Source organism: Rhinolophus sinicus, chromosome 1, assembly GCF_057876585.1.
Source record: "Rhinolophus sinicus isolate RSI-liver-muscle chromosome 1, RSI-T2T, whole genome shotgun sequence".
NCBI lineage: Eukaryota > Metazoa > Chordata > Mammalia > Chiroptera > Rhinolophidae > Rhinolophus > Rhinolophus sinicus.
In genome coordinates, this window is record NC_142501.1 from 65,624,112 (window position 1) to 65,651,254 (window position 27,143).

The window sequence follows — 27,143 nt, forward strand, 5'->3', positions numbered from 1 at the left end:
AGTTGGTCCTGTTACCAACAGAGAGAGAGAGAGAGAGAGAGATGGGGGCTTGGGGTATGCCAAACGTTTACATCTTTTTCCTTTTTCTATTGGGGTGATATTTTTTCCTTATTGTTTTGAATTCCTTCCTTCTTTCCTTCCTTTCTTCCTTCCTTTCCTTCCTTTCTTCCTTCCTTTCCTTCCTTCCTTCCTTTCCTTCCTTCCCTTCCTTCCTTTTTTCCTTCCTTCCTCCCCTTCCTTCCTTCCTTTCCTTCCTTCCTTCCTCCCCTTCCTTCCTTCCTTTCCTTCCTTCCTTCCTTCCTTCCCTTCCTTCCTTCCTTCCTTCCTTTCCTTCCCTTCCTTCCTTCCTTCCTTCCTTCCTTCCTCCCCTTCCTTCCTTCCTTTCCTTCCTTCTTTCCTTCCTTCCTTCTTTCCTTCTTTCCTTCCTTCCTTTCCTTCCTTCCTTCCTTTCCTTCATTCCTTTCCTTCCTTCCTTCCTTCCTTTCCTTCCTTCTTTCCTTCCTTCCTTCCTCCCTCCCTCCCTCCCTTCCTTTCCTTCCTTCCTTCCTTCCTTCCTTCCTTCCTTCCTTCCTTCCTTCCTTCCTTTCCCTTCCTTCCTTTCCTTCCTTCTTTCCTTCCTTTCTCCCTTCCACAATAATTTATTAAAAGCTACTATGTGTTCATTTTATAATGAATAGGAAACTTTTGTCTTTTATGTTGCAAATGTTCTTCCTAGTTTACTACTTGCCTTTTAATTTTGTTTATGCTAGATTTGATTTATAGAAATATTAAATTTTCATGCAACTTACTCTACATTCTATTTTTGTAACATGCTCAAAAATCCCTTCTCAACCCTAAGGGGATCCTTTATTATTTGGAGCGGAAAGAAAATAAAGCCCTGTTTAAAAAGTCTTAGGCCTAAAATGAAGAAAAGCAAAATAATTGGCTTGATGTAGAACCAGCTTTATAAAATATTCGCTTTACACTATAATTCATTTTTCAAGAGCAGGCCTAACTTATTCATGTTTGTGTTTCTGGCAACTCGCACAGCATGTGACATGTAGTAGGTTCTCAACAAACGCTGAATTTGCTGACTAGAGAAAAAAGAGCAATCAGGAAGGGTAAACTCAGTAACCAAAAATCAGAATCAAGAGGAAAGATTTTAATTAGAGTGACATTACAGTAGAACAAAAAAAAAAAACATCAAGAAAGTTCAAAATCAAACGTTCTTCAGCACTGATGGGGCTTCTGTGGGTGAGGGGATAACACCTACTCTCACCATTTTTTCAAGGCCCCAATATTGCAACTATTCTACTTAGCAGCATTTCAGTGTGTTCTGAGCTATGTAACCCACCAAGATGCTCCAATTGCAAGTCCTATTATCAAATAAATTTGGCAACCACTGTAGACTGCTTTACCTCAACTCACCCACACACCAGGAACACCATAAACTTTCACATAAACACACACTGAGAAATTCTGCAGGTACCAGTTTTCAAAGGATACAGAGAGGAAGCTAAGGTCAGAATTTGTATGGGATGCCCAGACAGAAAGGAAGAAACCAGGGAAATGATGGGTCCTAATAAAAAGTAAAATCAGTGTTCTGGGATTCAGGAAGATACTAGACAAAGCACATACTTAAGATACAGGAAAAGACCAATGACTGGAGAAGCCACAGACCAGGTAGAAAGCATTCAAGGATGTTGGCAGGACTTAGCCAACATCCTTGAATGCCTTCTGGTGTGAGCGAGATGTAAACAATAGCATCCCGGAACCAGGAACAGGAAGCAGGAAGTCAGGTAAATTCTAAAAATGGAATGGAAGGACTGGGCAGTAATGTCAACCCCAACCAACAAGATCTGGGCTGGGCCACAATGTGCGATGGGATCCCTACGGATGCTAATCATTTGCTTCCCAGACAGGCTAGTTTTCCTATAGTATTCATTTACTAAGGGCAGGGCCAATGCCCTCTGTAAAGATTTTTTTTAAATTTCACTTGTCCACTGAGGTAGAAGGAGTTATGGGTGAAGGCTTGAATTACTAGCACCATGTTCCTGATTTATTCCAGTGATATGCAGCAACCATTTAGACTGGCAGCAGAATCCTTAATCCTACTGTGATTGAGACTGAGTACAAAGTGGAAGGAACCGTCTGCGCCGACTTCAATAACAAATGAAGTCCTCCCAGGCAGGGGTTGCCCTGGGAGACTCGACTGGGATAGACAATGCACAGAGTGGGCTCCAAGAGGTCTATCTAGATGTCCGTAGAGCGGCTCCAAATGGCTGTGTATAATGCAAGGTCCAGTGGCAGAAGGGGTCTGGGCTGGCAAAGGAATCCCCTCAGATCCCAGGTTAGGTTAGCCACAACCTCAAGCCAGAGAGCACTCTGCTGGTTTTGCATTGTTTTGTTTTCTCTTTATATGTAAGCCATTAATTAATTCAAGTATTGAAAGAAAACCTAATAAATCATCACATCTTTGCAGGTTCTCTACACTGAAAGATAACAGTTCTGTTGGTACGGTTATTTTATTGTCTTGGTTTAACATATACTGAAGGCCTCACACTGAACAAACCAATTCTTCAAGTGAAGTTACTAATAGGAAGAGAACTGGAAAATTGTGATTCAAGAGCTTGAGGTCAGGTTGACCACGTATCATCAATAAAATAAATGGAGGCATGTGGTTTTATGATCAATCCTTTTATCCAGATATGATAATTCTCCAAGTGTGGGGCCCTTAAATCTGACACAAATTAGCCAAGATAAGTTTCTAGGTTATGTTCATAATTATTTTAAAATATAGCTTAACTAATTGTTACTGTGTTACCAAATATGTATTTTAGTATGACAAATTTATGAATGTCCTCTTTACTCCTCAGGAGACACAGGGATTTCCAATCATCCTGGAACCCACCTTCTAAACAATCCTCAGACAATTGCACCACCAACAAAAACATGACAACCTGGACTTTGTCTTTTATATCATCTTGTAATTATTATACTCATCTAGATTTCACAGTTTATATATAGCTACCATTACTGAGGGTTTACCACTGATAGGGACTTTTATAGATACCCTTAAAATCAATTACAACCCTGCAGAGTAGGTATTGTTATGGTCCATTCACAAAGGAAGAAACAGAAGTCAAATAGTTTGTCTAACACCATAGAGCCACTTAGTGTAGGAGTTAGTATTCAAATCCAACTCTGACTCTAAAAGCCCAAATCTCTAACTAGCCTGCAGGAAAAACAAGTTTCCTAAATTGCTTTCCCACAATAATTAAAAGTAAAATTTTGATCATTCAACACGTTTTCCTTGTCCCGTGCATACAGTCCGAATCTAACTGATATGATGAGGCGTCCATGAAGGGTCTTTGATTCATTCAGGAGTCTTCCTCAGATTAAACAGTCGGCAGGAGGAGCTGGGGTTTAGATCGATCAGTCAACAAGTGTTTACTGAATGCCTAAAATTTGGGGCCAGGCATTACAAAAAGCACAGTGGAATAGAAGAACTGATTGTTATTCTGATATTCCAATGTTGGGGGTTGCAGAGCAGGGGGGTGGGGAACCAAGCAGATACCTTGAGAATTTAGAAAGTAGAGTTAGGGATGCTGTGAGGATAAAGAAGTACTAAATCACAAAAAAATGACAGTTTACATGTAATAGGAGCCTGGGAAAATTAGTTGTTAAAGAGGTGTTTGGGGTGAAAAACTATTGCATTAAACCAATTGCCTTAATCTAAATATGATTCATGATTATGCTGGTTTTGAGATTATCCACCATGCAATCAACCGTATCTAAACAAAAAATGATATAGTTAAGAGTGCATGTACATATCAATGCAGCTGTAGAACAAAGAAGGATGCTATATAATAACATTACAAATGTTTTCCTAAAAAAATATATAAACTTTCCCTAATGGGCTTGCCATATAACTATGCAGCCCTTTGGTTTCAGTAATAAGCAAGGAAATTGATTAAGTACTATTTCCTGTATTGAGTATTAAAAAACACATGGCATAATAAATTATTCAATTAAAGGCCATTTTTTATTTCACTCCATTAGAATACAACGAATTGACTTAGAAAAAATAGGACAAAACATACTCATCTTCATTTTTCTGGCATGTTATTATACACTGGTAAAACCTATTGAATTTATGTAGGGCGAGAAGAAGGCTGTTAGAAATACATTGCCTTCAGTTCTTCTCTAAGAATCAAGAATTAAATTTTTTTTAATGTATAGATAAGGAAATATATAAACTATTCAGATTATTTAAAAAAAAAAAAAGTTGTCCTTGGTACTTATTTAAATGCCACACATAACAAAACATTTTTTCAGTTAAAGCAATTGCATGATATAATTCAGTGGTAGGTCCTGATACTAGGTGGTATTATGCTCTACTCTTGACTTCTACATAGCTTTTGATTCTAGATGGAGAACATAGGCTTATCTTTTCCCTACCATAATTTTTCATTTTGTCTCATATATTCATTCATTTAACAAATATTAAGTATCTATGCCATGCCTTGCACCTTGGTGGATACAAATAAGAAGACTATTACACAGCTACTGTCACCACAATCATGATTCATAATATCAATAAAAAGATTTCCACTGAATATCAAGAAAAACATTCCTCTATCATTTTTGTTTTAAAACATCAACTATAACATCAACAGAGCTATATTTTAGCAGCAAATACTTGTAGCTTTAGACATTTAAAGAAGACTCTTGAAGGGCTAGTCCATAGATTGCGAGTAATGGAAGAGAATTTTCTGCTCAAATGGCATAATAAACTATTATGCCATCTTCCTCTCTTGGGGTAGAGCAGTCTGTTTAGTTCCCCAATTCTTCTTCAACCCCAGAGGGAAGACCAGGAATGATATGGTACTGAAAGTGTTCCTGGTTCTTCTTCCTATAGAATCAAGATGCCCAAAACTCAAACATAAACCTTGAAAGCAATGGAAAACCTAAACGTGAACATACCTACTCCATCACCTGAAAACCATTTCTCTTGCTCTCTTAGTAACACTGCCTTAGAGCCTCAAATCACTCAACAAATATTTACCAAGCATCTACTGTGTTTCCCTGAAAATAAGACCGGATCCTATATTAATTTTTGCTCCAAAAGACGCATTAGGGCTTATGTTCAGGGGATGCCATCCTGAAAAATCATGCTAGGGCTTATTTTCTGGTGAGGTCTTATTTTCGGGGAAACATGATACTATGAGCCAAATACTCTTCTGTGTGCTGGGAACAGAGCAGTAACAAAACACATAAAAAATCCCTGCCTTCATAGTGCTTCCATTAACAATAAAAATAGTCAGACACACTATACAAATAAGTAAGCAAAATAAATAGTATACAAATAAGTAAATAAAATAAACATGGAAAAAATTAATGCAAGAAAGAGAGAAGTAGTATTAGGGAGCTTGTAATTTCAGTTCAGATAGTAAGGGAAAAGGAAGTGATATTTATGCAGATTTCAAGGAGGACAGAGCGAGTGAGTCATACAGGCAAAGGGAGGAACAAGTACAAAGAAAGACCCTGAGACAGGAGCAAATTGGATGTTTCTAAGACCAGTGTGACTGGAGTAGAGTAATGAGGGGGTTAGTATGGGAAAATAAGGACAAGTGGGTAACAGTAAGCCTAGTTATGTAGGGCCTAATACTTGGGCTTTCACTTTGAGTAAGATGGGAAGCCATTACAGTGTTTTGAGACATAGAGAGAGATCCAAGATGGCGAAGTAGATAAACACTTTGGCTGCTTCCTTCCATGAACACATTAAAATTACAACTAAATTATAAAACAATCAACCTGGAGAACCACCTGAAGTCTGGCTGAACAGTCGTTTTATAACTAAGGATATAAATAAGAAGCCAGGTCAAGACTGGTAGAAGGGATGGAGACGCAAAACAGGTCCCAAAACTCTGTGTGGTGGTTGAAAACTGGGAGGGATATCTTGGACATGGCGGCTCTCCCCCCTGGTCCAGGGGACCGAGATCCCAGCCCCACAACAGGATCCCACCCCCGAGTACTGGTGCCAGGAAAGGAGCCCCCACAGCATCTGACTGTAAAAAACAGTGGGGATTCTGACCATTCAGGAGGGACAGAAGGCTACGAGAAACCCAGCTGTGCTCTTAAAGGGCCCGGGCACAGATTCACTCGCTCTCAGACACTCACCTTGGGCTCCAGCGGTGGGACAGTGATTCGGGGGGGTGTCAGAGGCATACAGGGGGCCGACTGAGATGCAAGGCTTTGACAACAGGGCTGGAGAACAGTATTTTCCCTGTGTGAGATCCTGCTCCCATGCATCCGGCAGGCAACCCCCATCTTTAATGTGTTGAGCCCGCCCCCTACGCTTACGTCCAAATCTGAATCTGATTGATCTCTAATGAGCTCTGCTGCTCCATCCTGCTGACTCACTGGGATCCCACACTACCCAACTCTCCCAATGCCAGAAGCCCTTCTCAGCGAGCAGCCAGCCCAGACTGCATTTCACTCTTTCTTGAAAAACTATTGGAGTCCACCAGCCCCAGGTGGGGCAGCGACTGGCCTGGGTGTGCTCTGAGACTTTTGCTGAGTAGCTCCTAGATCATCACTGGCACCACCAGAGTCCATATTAACCTGGTGAGCACAGTTCTTCCCACTCTAGTGACTCCCTGACACTCTGCCTCACCCAACTCGTGTACTGCACAAGGCTTTATCAGGGGATGAACCTTAAGGGAGCCAGCAGGTGGCAGCAGGCCTTGAGGTGTCCTGGCTTTTTTCAGAGCTACCCCAGGCCCGAGCATTTCTCAGTTCCCAGCGTGGCCTCTCCCATGCGTCTCCAGGGTTAGCACAGGCAGCATACAACCACCGATAGCTTTGCAGCTCCAATGAGATAGTCCCCAGCCAGTCACAGGCAGTGGGCGACCTGGGCCTATACCAGAGCCCCTCTCAAGAGGCCCCAGAACCAACATGCTTGGAGGTTGTCTTCAGACCACAGCAGAGCACCACTCAATTAGCCCCACAAGAAGCACACACAAAGGGCAGTCTCAACAGGCACCAGATCCTGCTAGGATGAATCCCACTCAGTGGGGTAAGGCCCTCATACAGTAGCCTGTAAGCTGTGGACGTGGCCAAAGCCCACAGTCAATCAGCCTGAGAGTCAGTCCCACTCTGACATGCCAATAGCAACCAAGGCTCAACTTTCAGATTGAAAGACACACACAGATGGAAAGTAAAGGGATGGAAAAAGGTATTTCATGAAAATGGAAATGAAAAAACAAAACAAAAACAAAAAAAAGCTGGGGTAGCAATACTTGTACCAGACAAAACAGGCTTTAAAACAAAGGCTATAACAAGAGACAAAGATGGTAATCCCACTTCTGAAGAATCCCAAATGCTACTCCAAGGGGACATGTGCATCCATATGTTCACTGCAGCATTGTTTATAATGGCCAAGATGTGGAGGAAGCCTGGGTGTTGTCAATAGATGAATGGATAAAGAGTAGGTGGTACATATACTCGTATATGGTGTAATATTGCTTGACCAGGGAAGGGAGTGGGTTCTTGCCATCTGCAGTGGCATGGATGGATCTGGATGCTATTTTGCTGAGTGGAGTATGTCAGACCAAGAGAGACAGATGCAATATGATTTAACTTATATGTGGGATCTAAAGAACAAAATGAACAAGCAAAGCAGAAAGAAACTCATAGATACAGAGAATATATTGATGGTTGCCAGATGGGAGGGGGTTGGGGTAAGTGAAAAAGGGGAAGGAATTAAGCACAAATTGATTGTTACACAGTAATCATGGGGATGTAGTCAATAATATGGTAATATCTATGTATGGTGTCAGATGGGTACTAAATTTGTTGGGGCCATAGTTGGGAGGGAGGCAGGGTGAAAAGGTGAAAGCATTAAGAAGTACAAAATGGTAGTTACAACATAGTCATGGGGATATAAAGTAAAGCATAGGGAATATAGTCAATAATATGGTAATAACTACATACAGGGCCAGGTGGGTATTAGACTAGTCAGGGGGATCATTTCTTAAATTGTATAAATGTCTAACTACTATGCTGTACATCTGAAATTAATATAAAATAATACTGAATGTCACCTGTAATTGTAAAATTTAAAAAGGGGGGTAAGGTTAAAGGGAATAAGAGGTCAAAATTTCCAGGTATAAAACAAATAAGCCATGAGGATTATAGTCAATAATACTGTGATAGTGTGGTACAGTGTCAGATGGTTGCTGGACTTATCATGGTGATCACTTCTTTAGGTATATAAATGTTGAATAATTATGGTGTACCCCTGAAACTAATATAATATTGTATGTCAGCTATATTTTAATAAAAATCTTTAAGTAAATTTTAAAAGAAGAAACAAAAAAAAGCAAAAGGTGTTTTGAGTGGATCTGAGATGTTTTTATACGATCACTTTGGCTGTTCTGTAGAAGAGTTGAAAACAGAAGACGAGGGGATAAACAGAAAAAATAGTTAGGAGGCAAATGCAATAACCCTGGTACACATAAATGATTGTGGCTTGAACTGAGTTGGACATGGTGGAGGTGGGTGACAATAATCAAATTCTAGATATATTTTGAAGGTGGAATCAACAACATTTTCTGACAGATTGCATGTGGAGTGCGAGAGAAATAGAGGAACCCAGGAAGATACCAAGGGCTTTGACATGAACAAGCAGATTTGTCATTTACAAAGATGGGAACACTAGAGAGAAGAAGGATTGAGGGAGAGAATCAGTAGCTTGATTACAGATGTGAGGTGAGATGCATGCCTGTGAGACGTTCACACGGAGATACTGAAAGTCAGGTAGACTAGGGACGCCTGGAGTTCAGGAAGAGGACTAGGCTGGACATAAAAGTTTGGAAGGTCAATGTATTGAGGAGACTGGATGAGAGCATGAAAGAAGAGGAGGCACAAAAGCCACACTCTAGTGAGCGACAATATTTCGATATAGGGACCTGAGGAAAAACCACCAAATGAGAGGAAGAAGGAGTGGCTAATGAGGGAGGAGGAGAAGTGGGACGATGTGATATCCTAGAGGCCAAGTGAGTAAAGTGTTTCCATAAGAGGAATAGTTAAGTATCTCAAATGCCTATGGCTGGTCAAGAAATATGTGACTGAGAATTGGCTACTAGTTTTAACAACATGGGGATTGTTGGTGGTAAAAAGAGATAGAATGGGGCACAAAAACTGGATTGGATTAGGTTCACGAGGGAGTAAAAAGAGAACTGTTACATAGTGAATATAAACAAATCTCCCAAGGGCTCTTACTATAATGGTAAGCAGAAAAGTGGAGTGGTTAACTGGAGGCAGTGGGAGTCAACAGAGGGGTTTTTTTGTTTGTTTGTTTTTTAAGTAGGTAAAATAACATCATGGTTGTACGCAGAATGGCAATGATCCAGTAGAGGGGGAAACTGATGATACTGGAGAAAGAGGGGAATGTGCTGGAGTCACATCCTGAAGTGGGCAAGAGAGAATGGGATCTGGGGTACAGTGGGGTGTTAGCCTTGATAAGAGCACACAGGATACATGGGCACATGTGAGCAGAAGTTCTCTTCTAATTGAAATAAGAAGCAAAGTCTTTAGCTAAAGGTAAGAATGGAAGAGGAGGTGTTGACGATTTTAAGGAAGAGGAGAGAGTGGGAGGTATCTGTCATCTGCGAGGTCAAAGGCATGACTGAATTGACCAAGGAAATGTAGACTGATAACCTGTCAGCACCGAAGACGCATTTGAGATTAGTGATCATGAAATTAAAGTGAAAATAGTCAGCTTGGCTGAGTGTTTTTCTCCAACCACATTCAACTGCCCGGACATAAACTAGAGTGGTAGACAGTTGGGTTTAACCAGGTTTTCCAGATGAGTCCTACAAAATGAGAGAGGAAAGAAGAAATTAAGAGTATACCCAAGAGACTGATGATATGGTATATGAAGAAATTTTTGTTGGGAAGAAAGGAAATGAGGACACAAGAAGGGTATGGAATAGTCAAAGGGGGGTAAGGTCAATGGATTTCAGGTCCTAGTGGGATTGAAGGGTTACTAGACTCAGGATAACCAAGACTGAGTTAGCAAGATAGGTGCTGATTGAAGAGCAGGATGCTTGAAGATGAGACACAGGTGGGTTGCAGTCACTGATAACACAAGGTTTAGGGCAGCAGTTCTCAAACACAGTGGTCTAAGGATGGCTTTACACCATTCTTAAAAATTAGTGAGGACTCCAAAAAGTTTTGGGTTAGGTGGGTTATATCCATTAATATTTACCATATTAAAATTAAAACAGAAAATATTAAACACAAGCATATGCAAGTACACATTCCATTAGCTGCCAGAGTGAAGACATTCATCAGACATTATGTAGCCCCAGGAAAACTACAATGTGAACTCACAAAGGAATGAAAGTTCACAAGGCAAATAATGTCTTAACATCGTTATTATTATGAAAATAGTTTTTACCTAATAGACCCTCTGGAAGCATCTTAGGGATTCCCAGGGGCCACTTGACCTCACTTTGATAACTGCTGGTCTGAGGGTAGTCATGGAAGCTGAGGTACAGGGGTGGATATAACAATTAAAAGAGAGGAGGACACAGGACTGAGAAACCAAGAAACAGCAGGGACAGTTACGTAAATATTGAAATCACCAAGAATTATGACAGAGGTAGTATTAGAACAAGTGGTAGTGAGCCAAGAGTTAAAATGGCCATAGGCAGAAGTAACCGCAACAAGGAGGAACAGTAGTTTGTGTAGTTTCAAAATCAGGGAGTTTTAGAAAGGAGAATAGTCCAGAAGTAGCAAAAAACAAAAAGGACCTTCTATCCCTCCGCCAGGGGTAGGTGAAAGAAAACTGCCACCACCTGACAGGGCATAGAGGAAGCAATGTCCTAAGGGTGAATCGAGTTTAATTACAGCAAGAAGGTGAAGGGGAGGTTAATGAAAGAGGCTGAGGATATAAACGATTTTGCTGATTATAAACAATGAGTTCCAGAGAATGAAACAGAATGAGAGGTAAGGGATAGCTGTGTAACAAATCACCCCAAAACCTAGCTACTTTTTAAAAACCATTTAATTATGCTCATAGATTCTGTGGGTCGGGGCTTCAGACAGGACACAGCAAGCATGACTTTGATCAAGTCCATGATGGATGGGATCTCAGCTGTGAAAACTCAAAAGCTGGGGTGATTCAACAAGTGGGGGCTGAAATCACCTTACGACTCATTTACTCACATGTCTGGTGTCTGAGCTAGGAGGATTGAAGACCAGGATTGCTAACCAGAGCACCTATACATGGCCTCCCCATGTGAACTGGCTTCCTCACAGCATGTGGCCTCCAGGGAGTCAGAAGTAGTAGAGCCACTTAGTGGCTCTGGACTCCAAACACAAATGTTCCAACTAACAAAGGGAAGGTGGCACCAACTTTTGCACCTCAGACACAGAGGTCACACAGCATCACTTCCAGCATACCCAAGTGGATAAACAGCCCCAAGCCTGCCCAGACTCAAATGGAGGGAACACAGTTAGTCAACGGGAAAACCGCCCCAAAATTTGGAGGCCATATTTTAAAACCAGTACATCATCCTCTGCTCAAAAGGAACAGTTTCCAGACAATGGAAGGATGAAATTTATAAGAACATTATATAAGATTTATGAATCTTCTGTTCCTGTCTGTTACGTACTGAATGTTTGTGTCCCACCAACAAAATTCATACATTGAAGTCCTTACCACCCCCCCAACTCCTGGGGGGCTGTATTTGGAGCTAGGGCCTCCAAAGAACGAGTTAAGGGTAAATAACGCCGTAATGGTGGAGCCCTGATCCCACAGGATTAGTGTCCTTACAAGGACAGTAGTGCGCTCTCTTCATCCCCACACCTCCTGTACACCCCGCGGAAAGGCCCTGTGAACTCACACAGTAGAAAGGCAGCCACTGGCAACCCAAAAGGAGAGCTCTCACCAGAAAAGGGCCATGCTGACACCTTGATCAAAGACTGCTAGCCTCCAGACCTGTGAAAAATAAATTTCTGTCGTTTAAGCCCCCCAGCCCACGGTGTTTTGTTATGGAAATCTGAACAGATAAATACCCTGCCCTCTGTCCTTTTCAGTATAATAAATAGAGGCTAAGGGGTTAGGGTTTTGAGTAAATGCAATCATTGAATCCAGAGCCCATATCATCCTTGATAATTGTATATGATTGTTGGTTAAGAAACCAGGGCTATTCTTTCATGGTAGGGCTCTCATTATATATATTAGCATTCAAGTTCGCTTTGAAAGCCAGATGAGGTGCTTTCTCAGCAGCACTACAGGTGTCTGACTCTAGCCTGGCAAATTTCCGTTCTCCTAACTAAAATTATAGGGGGGAATGTGAAATACTAACAAAGAAACTAAGTTTATATTGCCTTGTTCAAGGTTTTCATTTAATGAAAATGTGCTCTGGACACACTAGAAAATTATATATTTAAAAAGAAACACTTAAATTCATCTGAAAAAACTAATTTTAAATGCCATTCTCTTTCAGTCAACAATCCTGACACTTCCCAAGTGGGCAATGTAGAAATCCTTGTGACCATCTAAGCCTGATTTCACAAGAATATTAGCACATTCTCAGTCTTTTTCAATGGAATCTGTGAACATCAGTAACAGAAGATATAAATATTTGACATAAGATATCAAGGAGAAAAACTATTCATAGATTGTATATCAGAATGAACAAGTAAATATCTACTATATTGTTATCAGAATGTTTACCTATGTTATTTTGTACTGTTTTGTTGTTTAACGTACTAACAGGTTAAAACTACACCCAGTAACTTTTTTCTCAAATGATGAACTGTGCCCAAAAATGACATAAACTCTAGTAACTTATGCTATCAAACACTATGTCAGATTTTCATATTGTCTGCTATATTCAACAATCGTGAAAATAAAACAAACACTTTACTAGTAAAAAACATATATACATTTAGTAATTCTAACACCAATTCATACAAGAAGTCTTGAGTATACCTAGGGATCTCTTCTAAACATCTTTATTCAAAATACGAAGTAAACCTTTAAAATACATCACTATCTAATACATAATGCACAATGCAATTATACTACCCATCATGGGAAGAAATATGTCACTTCTTATGTTCATATGTTTGCTGATGAAATGTAAAGGGAAGATTTATAATAAACATATTAAGTGAGAAAGGTTTGTGTACAAGGTAGACCAGTAGAGGGTATTGGTTGAAATTACTTGCCAGCTTCAAACTACACCGTCTCTGGGTTATTAGGCAGTTCTTCTCTATTTCTTTCTTCCCTGGCATTCTGATCTTAGGGAGAGGTGCCTACCTAATGATTCACAATTCATGGCTCCTGTTCTTTCCAGTTTTATGTTTTTAAGTCACATAGGCCCCTCCAGATATCTGGTACAACAGAGAAAGGGGGGCAAAGGGAGTGGGGAAGGGGGGAAAAGGATTAGATATAAATGTCCAATATATTATACTACAAAGATTCAAAACTCCTTGACAAGTGCAAAAGGAGAAAAAAGTCTAACAACTGTGTAGCTTTGAGGGCTCAGTGACCATTTTGACTAATAACCCTCACTGCCTAGCATGATGGCCCCCTCTTTGCACAGGCAGCATTCGACGTGGCATTGGAGCAATACAGAGGAGATATCTGCAGAATATCTCCAGATGTACAGGCAAGGTCCATGAAGTCCAATCCAGCTGCCGGGATGACATTCAAAAAACCCAACAGAAACAGTCTCATTTCATTGGAACCAGGGCACAACGCCCAGTCACCATGGGTGCCAAGTCCAGAGCGGTGGACTCAGTGAGGGTCACACAATGAATAAAATGCCCTTCACCCAGTGCCATGAGGATACTATTATACTACGCTTTCTCCTTCACCAGAACGCCATCTTGGGAATGAGGGAAGGGAAAATTCTTGAGAAATGAGAGAACCAACCATAGAGTTTCTAAACCAGAGACTAATGTGCTCTTAACTGACAAGATCAGATGTTTTCCATCTTCAGTGTGAATAGAATCTTGAAGGTAAGGTGAAAGCAGCTATAAAAGATAAATTGTTCTATCTTAAAAGTAGCATGCACATTTTTACATACACGCCCATCATTCTGAACAGTCTTCTCCCCAACCCCAGCCACGTAAACATATTCTAAACCAGTACTAGTCAAAATGTGATCTGTGGACTGTCAGGCAGAAATCGGTTGATTGCCTGACCATGGTTAGATGAGTACTAAAAATGAGGGTAGGTGATCAGAAATTCCTGCTGCAATTTGGAATTGCACCAACATCTAAGTTTGTGATGAATGAGCTCATCTCAATGGACAGGACATAGACAAGTGCAGGTGTGGTGAGACTCAGGTAGGGAGTTGCAAAAGACGCACTCACTGTGCCACAGGACTGCATACCAGACTGGGGTATAACAGACCTCCAGCACAAATAATGCAAGAAGTACTGATGTAGATCTGCATGCTGCCTAGTACTAATTGGCACCAACTGCAGTGCCAATATTGGGTTTTGTATTTAGGATCACAATGGTGCAAAACAGACCAATGAGAATAGAGGACTTCATGTGTAAACGATGTGTTCATGCCCAGGAAAGACCAAGTGACAACAGGCTCTTAAAATCAAGGTTCCACAGGAGTTCGATTAGGAAAAAAAAGGGATGATATTATTTCCCATAGTAGCAAGTACCCTATTCACACTGCAATAGGGAATTTAATTTCAGGCAAAAAATATCAAGTCACACAAAATAATTGTTAATTTGAAAGTTATTGAGCGTGTGTGTGTATGTGTGTGTGTGTTTTATTGTGTTTTTGTTTTGTTTTGTTTTTTGGTAGTTTGTATTTCATTTGTAAAATCTGGTTTGGTTTTGTGGTTGGATGACAGGTATAAGCATCAGGAGTTTATACCTAGTTTTAGGTTAGCACATACGCGTATTTAAGTACTGTAATAAAATCGGCAGTGGAGATGTCCCGTTAAAAAGTTCTAGTATGTGCCTTCCATTTGCGAAGTACAGACATCTCTGATATTGAGCTGAAGTCAGAAGCCTAGACTGTAGGGAAGCAGAAAGTGAACAACAGGGAGTAAAGTCCACTCGGCATCTGAGCTGGACTTTTCCAAGCACGGCCAAGAAAGAGGCTGCCTTGAGGAACTGTGCAGACGGAGCAGAGGAAAAGGCTGGGTCTCCCATTGACGCCATCTTGTTCCAGCCTGCGTTGTTCCCATGGCCTTCAGGCTAATAGCTTCTAATCATTAGAGGAATCCCACTGGGCTTGAGTTTTATAAAAACAGCCCCTCCCATTTTCCCTTCCCTAGACATAAAAGAAGCCTGACCTCTATGCTTTCTTAAGATGGATTTGAGGGACTACTAGGGCTCCCACCTTCTCCATTGGCACTTTCTCGATCAATAAACCTTTCCTAAGGTGGCGGGTTAGCTCAGTTGGTTAGAGTGTGATGCTTGTAACACCAGGTTTGCCGGTTCCTTCCTTGCATGGGCCAGTGTGAGCTGTGCCCTCCACAATTAGATTGAAACAACTACTTGACTTTGAGCTGATAGGTTCTGGAAAAACACACTTAAAATAAATAAAAAGTTTTAATAAATAAATAAACCTTTCCTTACTCCAAATTCTGACGTTTTGAGTTTTGGCCTTTCAACACACCGGCCACACAGACTTTGGACTGGTAACAGAGCTGTGTATTGTAATTTGGTTGTATCATTTGAGTTACGTTATTATCAATGGGAGCCTAAAGGGGAAACTCCATAACATATTTGAAATTCATTTTGGAACAATATAATTGTTTTTATGAAAATTTCCGGCTTATGAAACAGAAGTCATACAAAAAATGCCTCCATTCAGAAATGGCGGGCTAATAGACAAATGTATTTTAAGAATCTCAGTCGTTCAACAACTTTTCCCTTTTGTAATATAATTTGTAACAATAAAATTTTCACCCCATAACATAACCCCAGGAGGTTAGTATGCCAAGAATCATCCTTAAAGTACAGATGAGAAAATAGAGGTTCAGAGGGGCAGTCTGTGCCTAGATCACATAACCAGAAGTATGACTAAAAGAGGACTTTAATACTGGTTTCCTAATTGAGCTCAGTATACGAAGTATTTAAAACTTAATTCACAGAGCATTTAGTTGTTTTCAGAAAATAATAATTTTTTAACAAAACAAACCAATTCTATTACGTGGGATGACATTTCTATAAATAATTACCACTTTTCTCTTTTCATTTTAAAAATATCACTTAAAATTCCAAATTAGTTTTAGGAGATAGAGACAGGATAATAATTATTTTTAATAAAAAACTAATGCGGGCCGGCCCGGTGGCTCAGGCGGTTGGCGCTCCATGCTCCTAACTCCGAAGGCTGCAGGTTCGATTCCCACATAGGCCAGTGGGCTCTCAACCACAAGGTTGCCAGTTCGATTCCTCGACTCCCGCAAGGGATGGTGGGCTGCGCCCCCTGCAACTAGCAATGGCAACTGGACCTGGAGCTGAGCTGCGCCCTCCACAACTAAGACTGAAAGGACAACAACTTGAAGCTGAACGGCACCCTCCACAACTAAGATTGAAAGGACAACAACTTGACTTGAGAAAAACAAAAACAAAAAACAAAAAAACATGTAAAAAAAATAAAATAAAAACTAATGCAAGGGCAGCCGGTGGTTGGCTCAGTTGATTAGAGTACAGTGCTCATAACACCAAGGTCTCCAGTTCAATTTGCACATGGGCCAAGGAGCTGCGCCCTCCACAACTAGATTGAAAACAACAAGTTTTCTTGGAGCTGATGGGTCCTGGAGAAACACACTGTTCCCCAATATTCCCCAATTAAAAAAAAAAAAGCTAATGCACATTAAACTGTCATCATGACCCAGCCTGGAACCCAATCACTTTGATGGTGGTCAATTTTTACATTATTTTACAGAATCTGTTTACATTTCCCCTCATCGTAGATTTGGGAAGGAGATGGAAAAGAAAGGCAATATGTGGAGGAAAGAACACCAGGTTTTTTATCAAGGCACTGGGTCTCAACATACAACTCTGACTCTAATCACTACCTAAACCACAGACCTACACCCTCCGTATTTCCTAAATTCACCTGCTTACCATGTCCTCTTCCTAAGTATCTCTGCATGGCCTGAAACTGGGCAGTAGCCTCCTACCTGACCCCCACCCATTCCTCCAGTCCCTCCCTTTTCCAATCTTTCCTCCTTGCTTCCAAGATAACCTTTCTAAAATGCAAATCGGGACCCTTCACTTCTCCTTCAGATATGCTTCCATTAACTCCTTATCACCTGCTGGATACAACCGGAACTCTTCAATCTGGCATACAAAGTCCTTCCAAAGCTGGCTCTCTAGTCTCATCTTTTCCCACCCAGTTTCCCCACCTCATGGGGAAATGCACATTCATGTTCTACAGTCCATATACACGTTCCTATTCCATACTTCAGCCCCTTAAGAAACCAGTAGTGGCTCCTGGAATATTTTATTCCACAATGCTTTGGAACATACCCTGCCCCTTGCCTGAAATATCTGTCCTCACATCACCTCCCAACCTCCTAAACTCCTCCCCTTCCTTAAAGTGTTAAATCACTTCCTCTGTGCCATCTCCTCTGAGAGCTGTCCTCAGAAGCTTCCTTCTTCCCACCTGCCCTCAGCACAGTCCACCTGCACAGGAGGAGATAGGCTGTACTGAGTTACCTGTCACATCAGTGACTCTATAACTATACATAATAATCTACTGGAAAATAGGAACCATGATTTCATTCCCAGCACCCATCATGGCAGTTAGTGGCCAATAAATGTTCACTAAATGTATAAACTGCGGCCTTGGGTACATTTCCCTCTACACAGGAGTTTCTTTTTCTTCATAAGAGAGTCAGACTAAAATATACCAAAGACCTTTGCCTCATAAAGTTTTGTGTTTCACTGTAGCTGTTCACAAAACACTGCACTTTTTTTGTACTCATTTATGAAGGTTTTAAAGAATAAAAACTTAACATTTCATCATCAGGACACCTTAAGTTTACACATCGATATCAAGATACAAAAGTAACAGCAGTTGCCATTACTGAGCCCTGACCTATACGTAAAGTACTATCATAAATTCCCCCACACTTGTTAATTTCATTTAATTCTCCCAGGAGGTAGATGTTACTTGTCCTCATCTTAAAGATGAGAACACAAGGGCTTTGAGTAGTACAAAGGCTACAGAGCTAGGAAGTGCTAAAATGGACTTAACCCACTGCTGTTACACTTCAATTATCTTGTGGTCCACCTCTCTGCTGGATGGGGCTAAAGAATCTATCTAGGATACTGACATGTTTTCATATTCTATTCAACACCTCATTTGGTGCTTCAAGTTTAATCATTGTTGAAATGAAAGGCGGTAAGAAATTCAATCAGGTGTATTTTAATCAGCAAATATATTTAAAGAATGTTAACTTTCCCATAAAACTGACAGCCACTGACATGCCGAAACATGTAGGTTTCTTAAATAAGGAAATTGGTATGGATAGATTTTTATATTTAGGAAACCTTTGAATTTGAGAAGAAATGCACTTTAGTAAAAGATAAAACAAGAGATTCAAACCCAGGTTTTGCTTTTGCGTTTGAATAGCATTCTGTTAGACACCTGACTTTGCATTACTATTACTTTTGTATTTTGTATTACTAAACAACTATGATTCTTACCAAATCCTAAATGCCTTCAACAATCAGACATCACCAGCATTTAATATAACAGTTTTAAAACTCACGATATTCAATTCTTAATATCCTTTACCAATTAAAGTTGATACTTCTTTTTCTTCATGAAAGAAACCAACCAGGCTGCCACAGAAGAAAGCATTATCTGAAGTCCCTTTCTTTGGTCACTGAGCCCTCTGATAGAAAGTCAGGCTGAGAGTTCAGATGGATGGCTTTAATTATATAAAATGTTGGCAAAAGAGCAAATGCACAACGGCTATTAACAATACAGGAGTTTCCCAGTTCATTGCAGTGAGGAAGAATACCTAATTCTTGTTAATTCTTGACTTAATGACAAATACGCTTTGAAAAGAAGGAAAACTGCATAAGTATCTCAAGTCTTTGGTGGAAAAGCCACTCACTTAAATGAAGTTCTTTAACTTTAGTCAAATAATTCTACTGAAAAATATGCTGACATTTCAATCCTTATGGTTAGAGATGATAAACCTACGTAGCAAAGTCAGTTTGTCAACAATCCACAATATACTTTGGAAGCTTCTTCCAAATGTATATAACTGAAAAACTCTGCTGATGAACGATTTGGTGGCACTTCACTAAAATTCTGTTAAAAAAAACAAACAAAAACATAAGATGTTACAATGTTAATATAATGCTATAAACTTCATCTCAGGAAATGTAACTTCTTTTCTGAATTGTCTCTTTAGAAACTGGTGCCCTAACTCTTGGCTTCGTAACTATAGGCAATGTTTTTCATTCTCCGAGCATCAGTTTCTTCATCTATCAGGGAAAATAATAGTAATACCGACCTTACAGGCACGTGGTAAGGTTGTACCAAATAATGAACGTGAAACATCGGACACAGTGCGCAACACAAAGCAGACTCTCCATGCGTGTGACTTCTTCTCCTTTCCTCACAGCACTCCCCAGTCAAAACTCAAATTTCAAATTGGACTTTTTGTTAAGCAACTTGTGTGGAGTAGGGACACCAGATCTCCTTGTGATGTGGAAAGTGAAACAGACCAAAGCCATAATAAAGGCACACTACTAAGCCCCCTGCACTTTCTCATAGGTATTTTATAAAAGCTAATTCTTTACATCTAAAGAGATCCAAATACTGTCATTCTACAAAACAGAAGCAAAATCCCAGACACCACAATTCCTGCACAAGTCCAAAGGGAAGTCCTCAAGTTCACGAGGAGACCTCCAAATCTTCTGAGAAGAACAGAAAGGCAAGTGGGAGGGGAGCTATACAAATCTTCCCCTCTGAATATGTGTATGTACTGGTATGTATGCATACAAGGCAAAAGAAAGGCATCATTAACTAATGAGGCATCTATCTCTTTATACTGAGATTGTCCTTAACAATTATATTCCGATTACACATGATCAGCTAATAAGAAGATTAAAACAACTAATAAATTACTTAATTTAATTTGGTTGGAAGAGATGTTAAACAGAACAGTGTTCAGAATCATTTCACTTCTCCTGAAACACTTACCCAAAAACGTATAGGAAGCTTCTAAATGAATTGGGTTCCTCAGCTCAGGCAGAAAATTGGGGGGCTGGGGGGAGTGGGGAGGATAGAGAAATGTGTCCCGAACTTTAATAGTATGTCACCGTACATGAGTGAATCTTAACATGTCATTGTGGAAGCAACTGCATTTACTGCATGTGTTACACTTTCTCTGCTCAGCATTGCATGCAGTAGCAATAGTTCACTCAATATCTTCTTGACAGAGGCCTTCAAGATGAACCCAAGTTATGAATGGTTTATAGATAAGGCATGAATTTATTATATAGATTGGCCAAACCCCTCGTTGTATGTGACAATATCAAGAAAGCAGGTTCCCCAAACCTTTGAGTTGAGATCAACATTTTTAAAAAAACGATAATGCTGAGAACTACTTGTTCAAATATGTGGTCCTTAAAGAAGCTAGCAGCCCGTATTAATTTGCATTACGTTTCAGAAAGAGATTTAGCTTGATAAAATCTACAGGAAAAAATGTTATGCTAGAGTAGTCTCCATAATGGGTTTTAGAATGTTTAAATGGAAATTGAGTGTGGGAGACTGTGGAAAGAGCAATGGTTATACGAGTATAACCAACCTTAGAATTTAACGGTAAGACATTAGAAGTTGAATTTTTGGTCAATGTCATCCCTAGACAAAATTTAAAATGTATTCGTTCCCTCTATGATCATTACTTTCCTGACCAACTTGATAGTTCAATCTTTCTGTTTATATTTAACAAGAACTTAATTCAACACTTTTTGGATCATTTAAATTTGTAAATTCTAAAGAAAAATGCTAAATACAATCTGATTTCAAATTCAAATAGAAAACATTGCCCATTACTTCACAATAAAATTCTTCCAAAAGGATAAGCCAATCCCAAGCAGTGTCTTCTGACATATGCATTAAAAATCAGTTAATTTAAATACATATGTATGCACGCACAGTTGAAACACAAACACCAGGTAGGGTATTTTACGAGAAACAAAACACACATATTTGTGCATTCCCAATGAAGCGGAACCTCAAAAAGAAACGCCACAACCAAACAAAAATATACCAATTAGAAAAGCATCACATAATATAAGCAAAAAGTAAACCTTTAAAATGAAAAAAGACACCAAGTAACAAAGGTTCCCTGTTTCACGGGAGAAGATAAAGCAGAATATCCAATTTCTGACTCAGATTTTTATGTTCTGCAGGAAATTCAGTCTTATCTCCACCAAACAGATTAGCTGATCATCTTTCAAAGTTACCATATATTTCTAAAAGACATACATTTTGTCACAGTCCAAAAATCTACCCATTTCAGCATTCTGATTAAATTTGTTGGCAGTATTGGAACATTTTCTTCAGTAAACAGATACATTTAACACCAAGTGCACTGTGACATTTAGTTGATAAGACAGACAGGACAGAATGCTTGCATTTGGTGCTTTTACCTGGTTATAAATTATTGGTAGCACTATTTGCAACTTTTAAGATATGATTTACTAAAGGTAAAAGCAGAAGCATTTCTAAAGCCAGGGTGCATTTTGAGTGGGTAAACGTAAGGTCGCTCACGAGAAAGTGTACTGGAAATGAACACACATATCTAATAATGAAGTGGTTAAAAAGGGATGAATTCCCTGAGTCATTAAACAGGATATAAGCCAGACAGGTTGTGCCACCTAGAGAAAAACTGCAAATCGCGCATTGGCTCTTCAGTGGCAAGCATTATTTCAAAAGCCTGAAACTTTTGGCATGCCCAATAACCCAGACACCCTCCATACCAACTCATCAAGCTGCTGGAGTGAGCTCCCCTGACAACTCTGCCTTCTCCACACACCAGCTTGGCTTCCTCCTGCTTTCCTCAGCCACCCACCCTCGAAGCACCATTTAACCTCAGCACCGACTGTTGCCACAGCCCATGCGGACCCAGCATCCTGAAATCCATCCAAGTCTAAAGCATTTTCCTCGAAGCCAGGGCAGGCCGGGGTGGGAGGAGCAGGGGAATAAACCCTGGTGGACCTTGCCAGCCAGAGTCCCTCTGGATGCTTAGCAGAGCCACAGCGCACACCTCTCCAACCCCGTGGGGCCTGTATAGGAAATTCTGGTGCACTCAGTACATCATATCCAGGTTACCGAACTGAAATCCCTGGCCAACCTCCGCACAAACTAAACACCATGAAATGACCTCAACAGAACCGAGCCCTAAGGTGCAAAAGGCTTTCAACTTTCCTCTCCGCAAGTCATTTAAAAGCAACGTGCCCAGCACGCTTGTCAGGCACAAACACAAAAGGTCTACAAGCAACCTGGCACGGAGAGCCGCTTTTACAAAGAAAAATAGACAGTAATGGTGAAAAGCCCGCAGTCCTGCGGTATTAACTTGACAGCGGGGACTGCGCTGGGGCATAACTCATCTCCAAGGCGTCAATTCCAGCCCCAGACCCTCAGCCTAAAGACAGCTTTCCCCCATCTTCCCATCCCCCTCCGGAGACCTGCGGCAGCGCCCACTTCCCGCCCCCACGCTCTTCCTCCACCATCTCCTCCTCCTCCCAGGATCTCCAGCAACTTTGGGCTTGGCAGCACCATCAAAGCTCAGCCAGCGGCGGGGACACCGTGAAGGCGGCCGCGGGAGGAGGAGGAAAGTTTGAAAAGTCACTTAAAGCACTGCAGGAACCCCCACCCTCACCCCCAGCACCCACCCCACAGACAGCCGCTCCGGGCTCCACGTGCGAGCGGGCCGTGGAGAAGCTGGAGTTCCCCTCTGTCCTCTCCAGAAAAATCTTTCCCCAAGCGAAAAGTTGGCTGCTGCAGCACCCTCCCTCTTTCCCCTTCTCCCCCCCTCAGGCCCCGCACCCCCCAAAAAAAGAAATCTGAGTTCGCACAACGCCGCCTCACTTCGCCCACCGCCCGGGAGGGCGCGGCGCCCCTCCCCCGTCGGCCGGTGGATAGATCGGGAGGGAGCTGGGGAGAGGGAGGCACCCGGGGTGGCCCCCGGCCCGGACCCCGGTCCCCGCCTCCCCCGCCCCGTCGCCCCACTCACCTCTCTCCTGCTCTTCCGCCTGCAAGCAGATGGGGATATTCTTCTTCCAGCCCGGCATGGTGCCTGCTCCCTGCGCTCGTTCTCGGGCTCTCTCTTGCTGGTTCGCTCGTTGGTTCCCTCTCTCTGCGGCTCGCCGCGCCTCCCGCACACCCTCCTGGGCTGGCTGCTGCGCGCTCGGGGCTCTTCAGCGGGACTGGGGCGCCGAGGCGGCTCCCGGGCACATCGAGGCGGCGCCGCGCGCCCCGCGCTCGCCTCAAACTCGCCGGCGGCTCCGGGTGGCGGCGGCCGGGCCGGGTGGGCCGGGCCGGGCTGAAGGGGCTGCAGCGGCGGCTGCCGCGGTGAGGACGCTAGGCCGGGCCGGGCCGGGGGCGGGGGGGTGTCTTGCAGGCCGGTAGCGGGGACTGCGGAACCCCCGGGAGGTAGGCGCCAGCGGGAGGAGTGGGATCGCGCCGCCGCCTCTTTCCCCTCCTCTTCCTTCTTCCCCTTCCTTGTCTCCCGGCCGCCAGCAGGTGGGACTCGGAGCCGCCGCCGCCGCACAAAGCTCCGCCGGCGGCAGGACTGAGGCTGCAGGCTCCCCCGGCGCCTCTCCGCGGAGCCTCCCCCGAGACGCGCGCGAGGCTGAGCGGGCACGGAGGGGGCGCGCGCGCTCACACCCTCTGGCCGGCCTGCGAGACGCGCCCGGCCCGCCAGGTACCCAACCTGACACCCAGCCGCGGGTGCGGAGCCCACGCCGCTCCCCCCACAGCCGCCCTCCCCAAACCTAAACTGGCAGCTCCACTGGCTTAGGAGACGACCTCAAAGAAGTAGAGGGCAGTGTCCTTCCCTATAGTCCCCTCCTCCTCGCCGCTCTCCCCCGCCCTGGATGTCGCCCCCACCCCCAAGTCCAGACTTTGCAGCTACGGATTCGCTAACTTCGCCCTTAACTACGGGGAATAGCAACTTTCGGAATGACCAGCGCTGGTTCCAGGAATACAATTTCTGCTGGGGTGGGAGGGGCGTGAGTAGAGAACCTCTTTTGTTTTAAATGAAGCAAGGAGACCTTGGTTGAGTGAATATTGCTGTCAAGTATAAGAAAGATTTTATGATTAGGTTTTATGATTAGTTGCTTCCCCTTGTCATAGGCTCATAGACTATCGGTGGAAGAATGAATGAATGAATGAATAAGGGGGAGGAGGACAGCTTTACAGTAGAGCCTGGAAGCTTGCTTGTGATTTCAAAAGGATAATGCTAGGAGGAGATGCTAACAATCTTCCAGATGACACTTAGCAACTGTATGTCCTGCGGGGTTATGACATCCATCTGCCTCAAAGGGCGGGGGCGTGGCGGGGGGGGGGTAGCTAGATAATACCTACGTCTTTACCACCTAAGTGTCTGGTGTAGACTGAAGAATTTTGGGCCCTGAGGCTACAACCACTGGTTTGCCGTTCTTGGGGACCAACCACTGCACTGATATGGCTCTCTCTGACCTGCAGTTTATTTTGGCCCCGGAAGGAACCAAACTGAGGACATTGGCTCTTGCCAGCCTTCTCTCCCTCTTCTCTGGGAAACATCATAATACAGCCAGAGAATTTAATAACTACAAAAAACAAAAAGATAGAATCTTTCTTTTTTCCCTGCCACTGCGTAAGCAGTCTTAGGCTAAGATGATTGCTCCTGCTTCTGCCCCTTGGTTGGGTGGCTGTTTGTCATTTCAGAACTGCCCAGATGCCAAAGACCAGTGGATATCTCGCCTAAGAAAAGACAGAGGCCCAAGCCCAGAAGCTTCAAAGGTAAAAGAATTGAAGGGCTACATGAAGGGCAGGTCAAACCATCCCCGGGGGGTTATCAGTAGAACTCTGGTCTGAGTTGCTCAAATCTTCTTTCCAGACTCTTTGAGAAGTAAAATCCAGAAAGTCAATATGATCGTCATACCCATCACCCTTAAATGGTCCATCCTCTGTCCTGAAATAGTCTTGTCCTAATCTTGTTTTAAGATCTAGCCCCACCAACCTTCTGTGGAGAAAGGCACTTGTCATTGATTCCCCCAAAGGGACAGGACAAACCCAAACATGGCACCTGGTGTCTGTACGCAGGCAAAAACCTGGGGTTTTTACCAACATAGAAATGACCACAAATGGTCATGCTTATTCTTGCTTTAATAGTGTCTTATATAGCATTTTTATGTATGCGGTTGTTCTAACAAGTGTAATTCTAGAAGACCTACACATGAAGATATGGATTGACCCATACTCGTATAGTTACATTCAGTGCTGCACTTGTCCTGCATGGAATTACAGTTGATAGGGAGTTCCACCTCACAACTGTTAAAATAATAGTATTTTAACTCAGGAAGACAAAATTCCTACTATGTGTTAAACTCTGGGCTAAAAGCCTGGGATACAAGACAATTACAGTTCAGCAATGGAAGATCACATTAATATATTCTCCTATGTCTTAGGGTCGGATATTATTTTATAGACTATATCACTAAAACTGGTAAAGAAATTCTTAAGAAAGGATTTTCATCTTCCCCAGCCTCAAAGTACTTATTGTCTAAACACTTGTGCAACAATATCCAATAGCTTGTGTCATCTTGGTAGGTACACTGAAGTCATCCATTAGGCTCTAAGCTCTCTCAGTGGGAAATATGGCTTATGTCTGTGTGCTTAGAGCCAGGGACAGTAAGGATTCAGTCAATGGGGGTTGACGATGATAGGATTTCACCTCACTTTGCCACCCCTAGCATATCACCCCAGGGAAACAGGCCCTGAATGAATCCTTTTCATGATACCATGGTATCACTTGATAACATCAAACTAGAAAAAAACAAGAGAACTAAATAATTGAAAACTTAGTCTGATATATTTGTCCATTGTTGAAGTCATCTCAGATTCAAAGCATTATATTTTAAAAAATCTGTTCCAAAGAAATTGTAATGCTATCGGGTTCTTTAGGAGGAAGGTAGCTACTAACCAGCAGGATATAAGATATATTATTTTTCTCCTTTACTAAATTGGAAATTCAATGTCCTTTAAAAACTTTAACAGCAATTACAACAGCAATGTCTGTGTCTAGATATCAGCTCATTTATATTAAGAATGTGTGCTCCTTTTTTGAACATAAATTCTTCCAAGTTATTTGTGCAGTTTGAAGGGCTTTATAGTCTGGGTTTACAGAAGTCAAAGTTTAATTTAAATTCATTGTTTTACCTTAACTAGTGTATTACAGAGTTGATTACACAGGCCATAGGATGTAATCCTAAATTATCTTCTTTTCTGTTTAAAATTTTTAAAATAACGGGAAGAAGAGAGCTGTTCTTTGCCTACTAGTGCCTCCCTCACCTGGTAGAAAAGGAAAAAAACCTGTAAACTAAGAGCTTTAATTTTACTGTTTGATCACCTTTTCAAGCTTATGTGGGTGCCCGCAGTTGGTTAAAGAATCGAAAATGTGTTTGATGGAAAGAGCAGCCTCCCTTAGATTTCCTTTGTACTCTGACAACTGAGTCGTCTCCTGCTCACAGAGCCTTCATCGAACCGAGTGTGATGACTTCCTGGGACTGAATTTCAGGAGTTTGAGGAGTCCCCCAGGAGATAGAAAACCCCAGCCGTTATTTTGGATCGGCTCCAGGGCCTAAAAAACATCCACAATATATTTTTTCTAATCGTGCATTGACTTTTAGGAACATACGCACTGCATACTAAGCAGCCACCTGAAAGTTTCAATACTGCTACCAAACCAGCACTTCTTTTCTCTGGCATGCAGTGAATTTGAAAACTCTTTTAACACCTGATGTACACTCCTAGTGGGTACCCATGCATTCTTGTAGATGTTGTTAACTCACTTTTGCGGCAAAACCCTCTTTTAACATTTAAAATGAAAGAAGTCTATCTTCTTGGGGGAAAAATAAAGCA

At 42.0% G+C, this 27,143-nt stretch overlaps 1 protein-coding gene across 4 annotated transcripts in view; it reads right to left on the reverse strand.

Moving 5' to 3' along the window:
* The window catches only part of GRIP1 (glutamate receptor interacting protein 1), a 622,932-nt gene extending 599,093 nt beyond the window's left edge, over nt 1–23,839 (reverse strand). For 2 of the 4 annotated variants that reach the window (XM_074325449.2, XM_074325445.2), the window contains exon 1: nt 23,254–23,451. In XM_074325449.2, the coding sequence (XP_074181550.2) occupies nt 23,254–23,311 (58 nt within the window). In that variant the 5' untranslated portion in view covers nt 23,312–23,451. Of the gene's footprint in view, nt 1–23,253 lie in introns of all 4 variants that reach the window. The other 2 variants (XM_074325454.2, XM_074325453.2) reach the window with 2 other exon arrangements.
* Nucleotides 23,840–27,143: the final 3,304 nt, after the last annotated feature.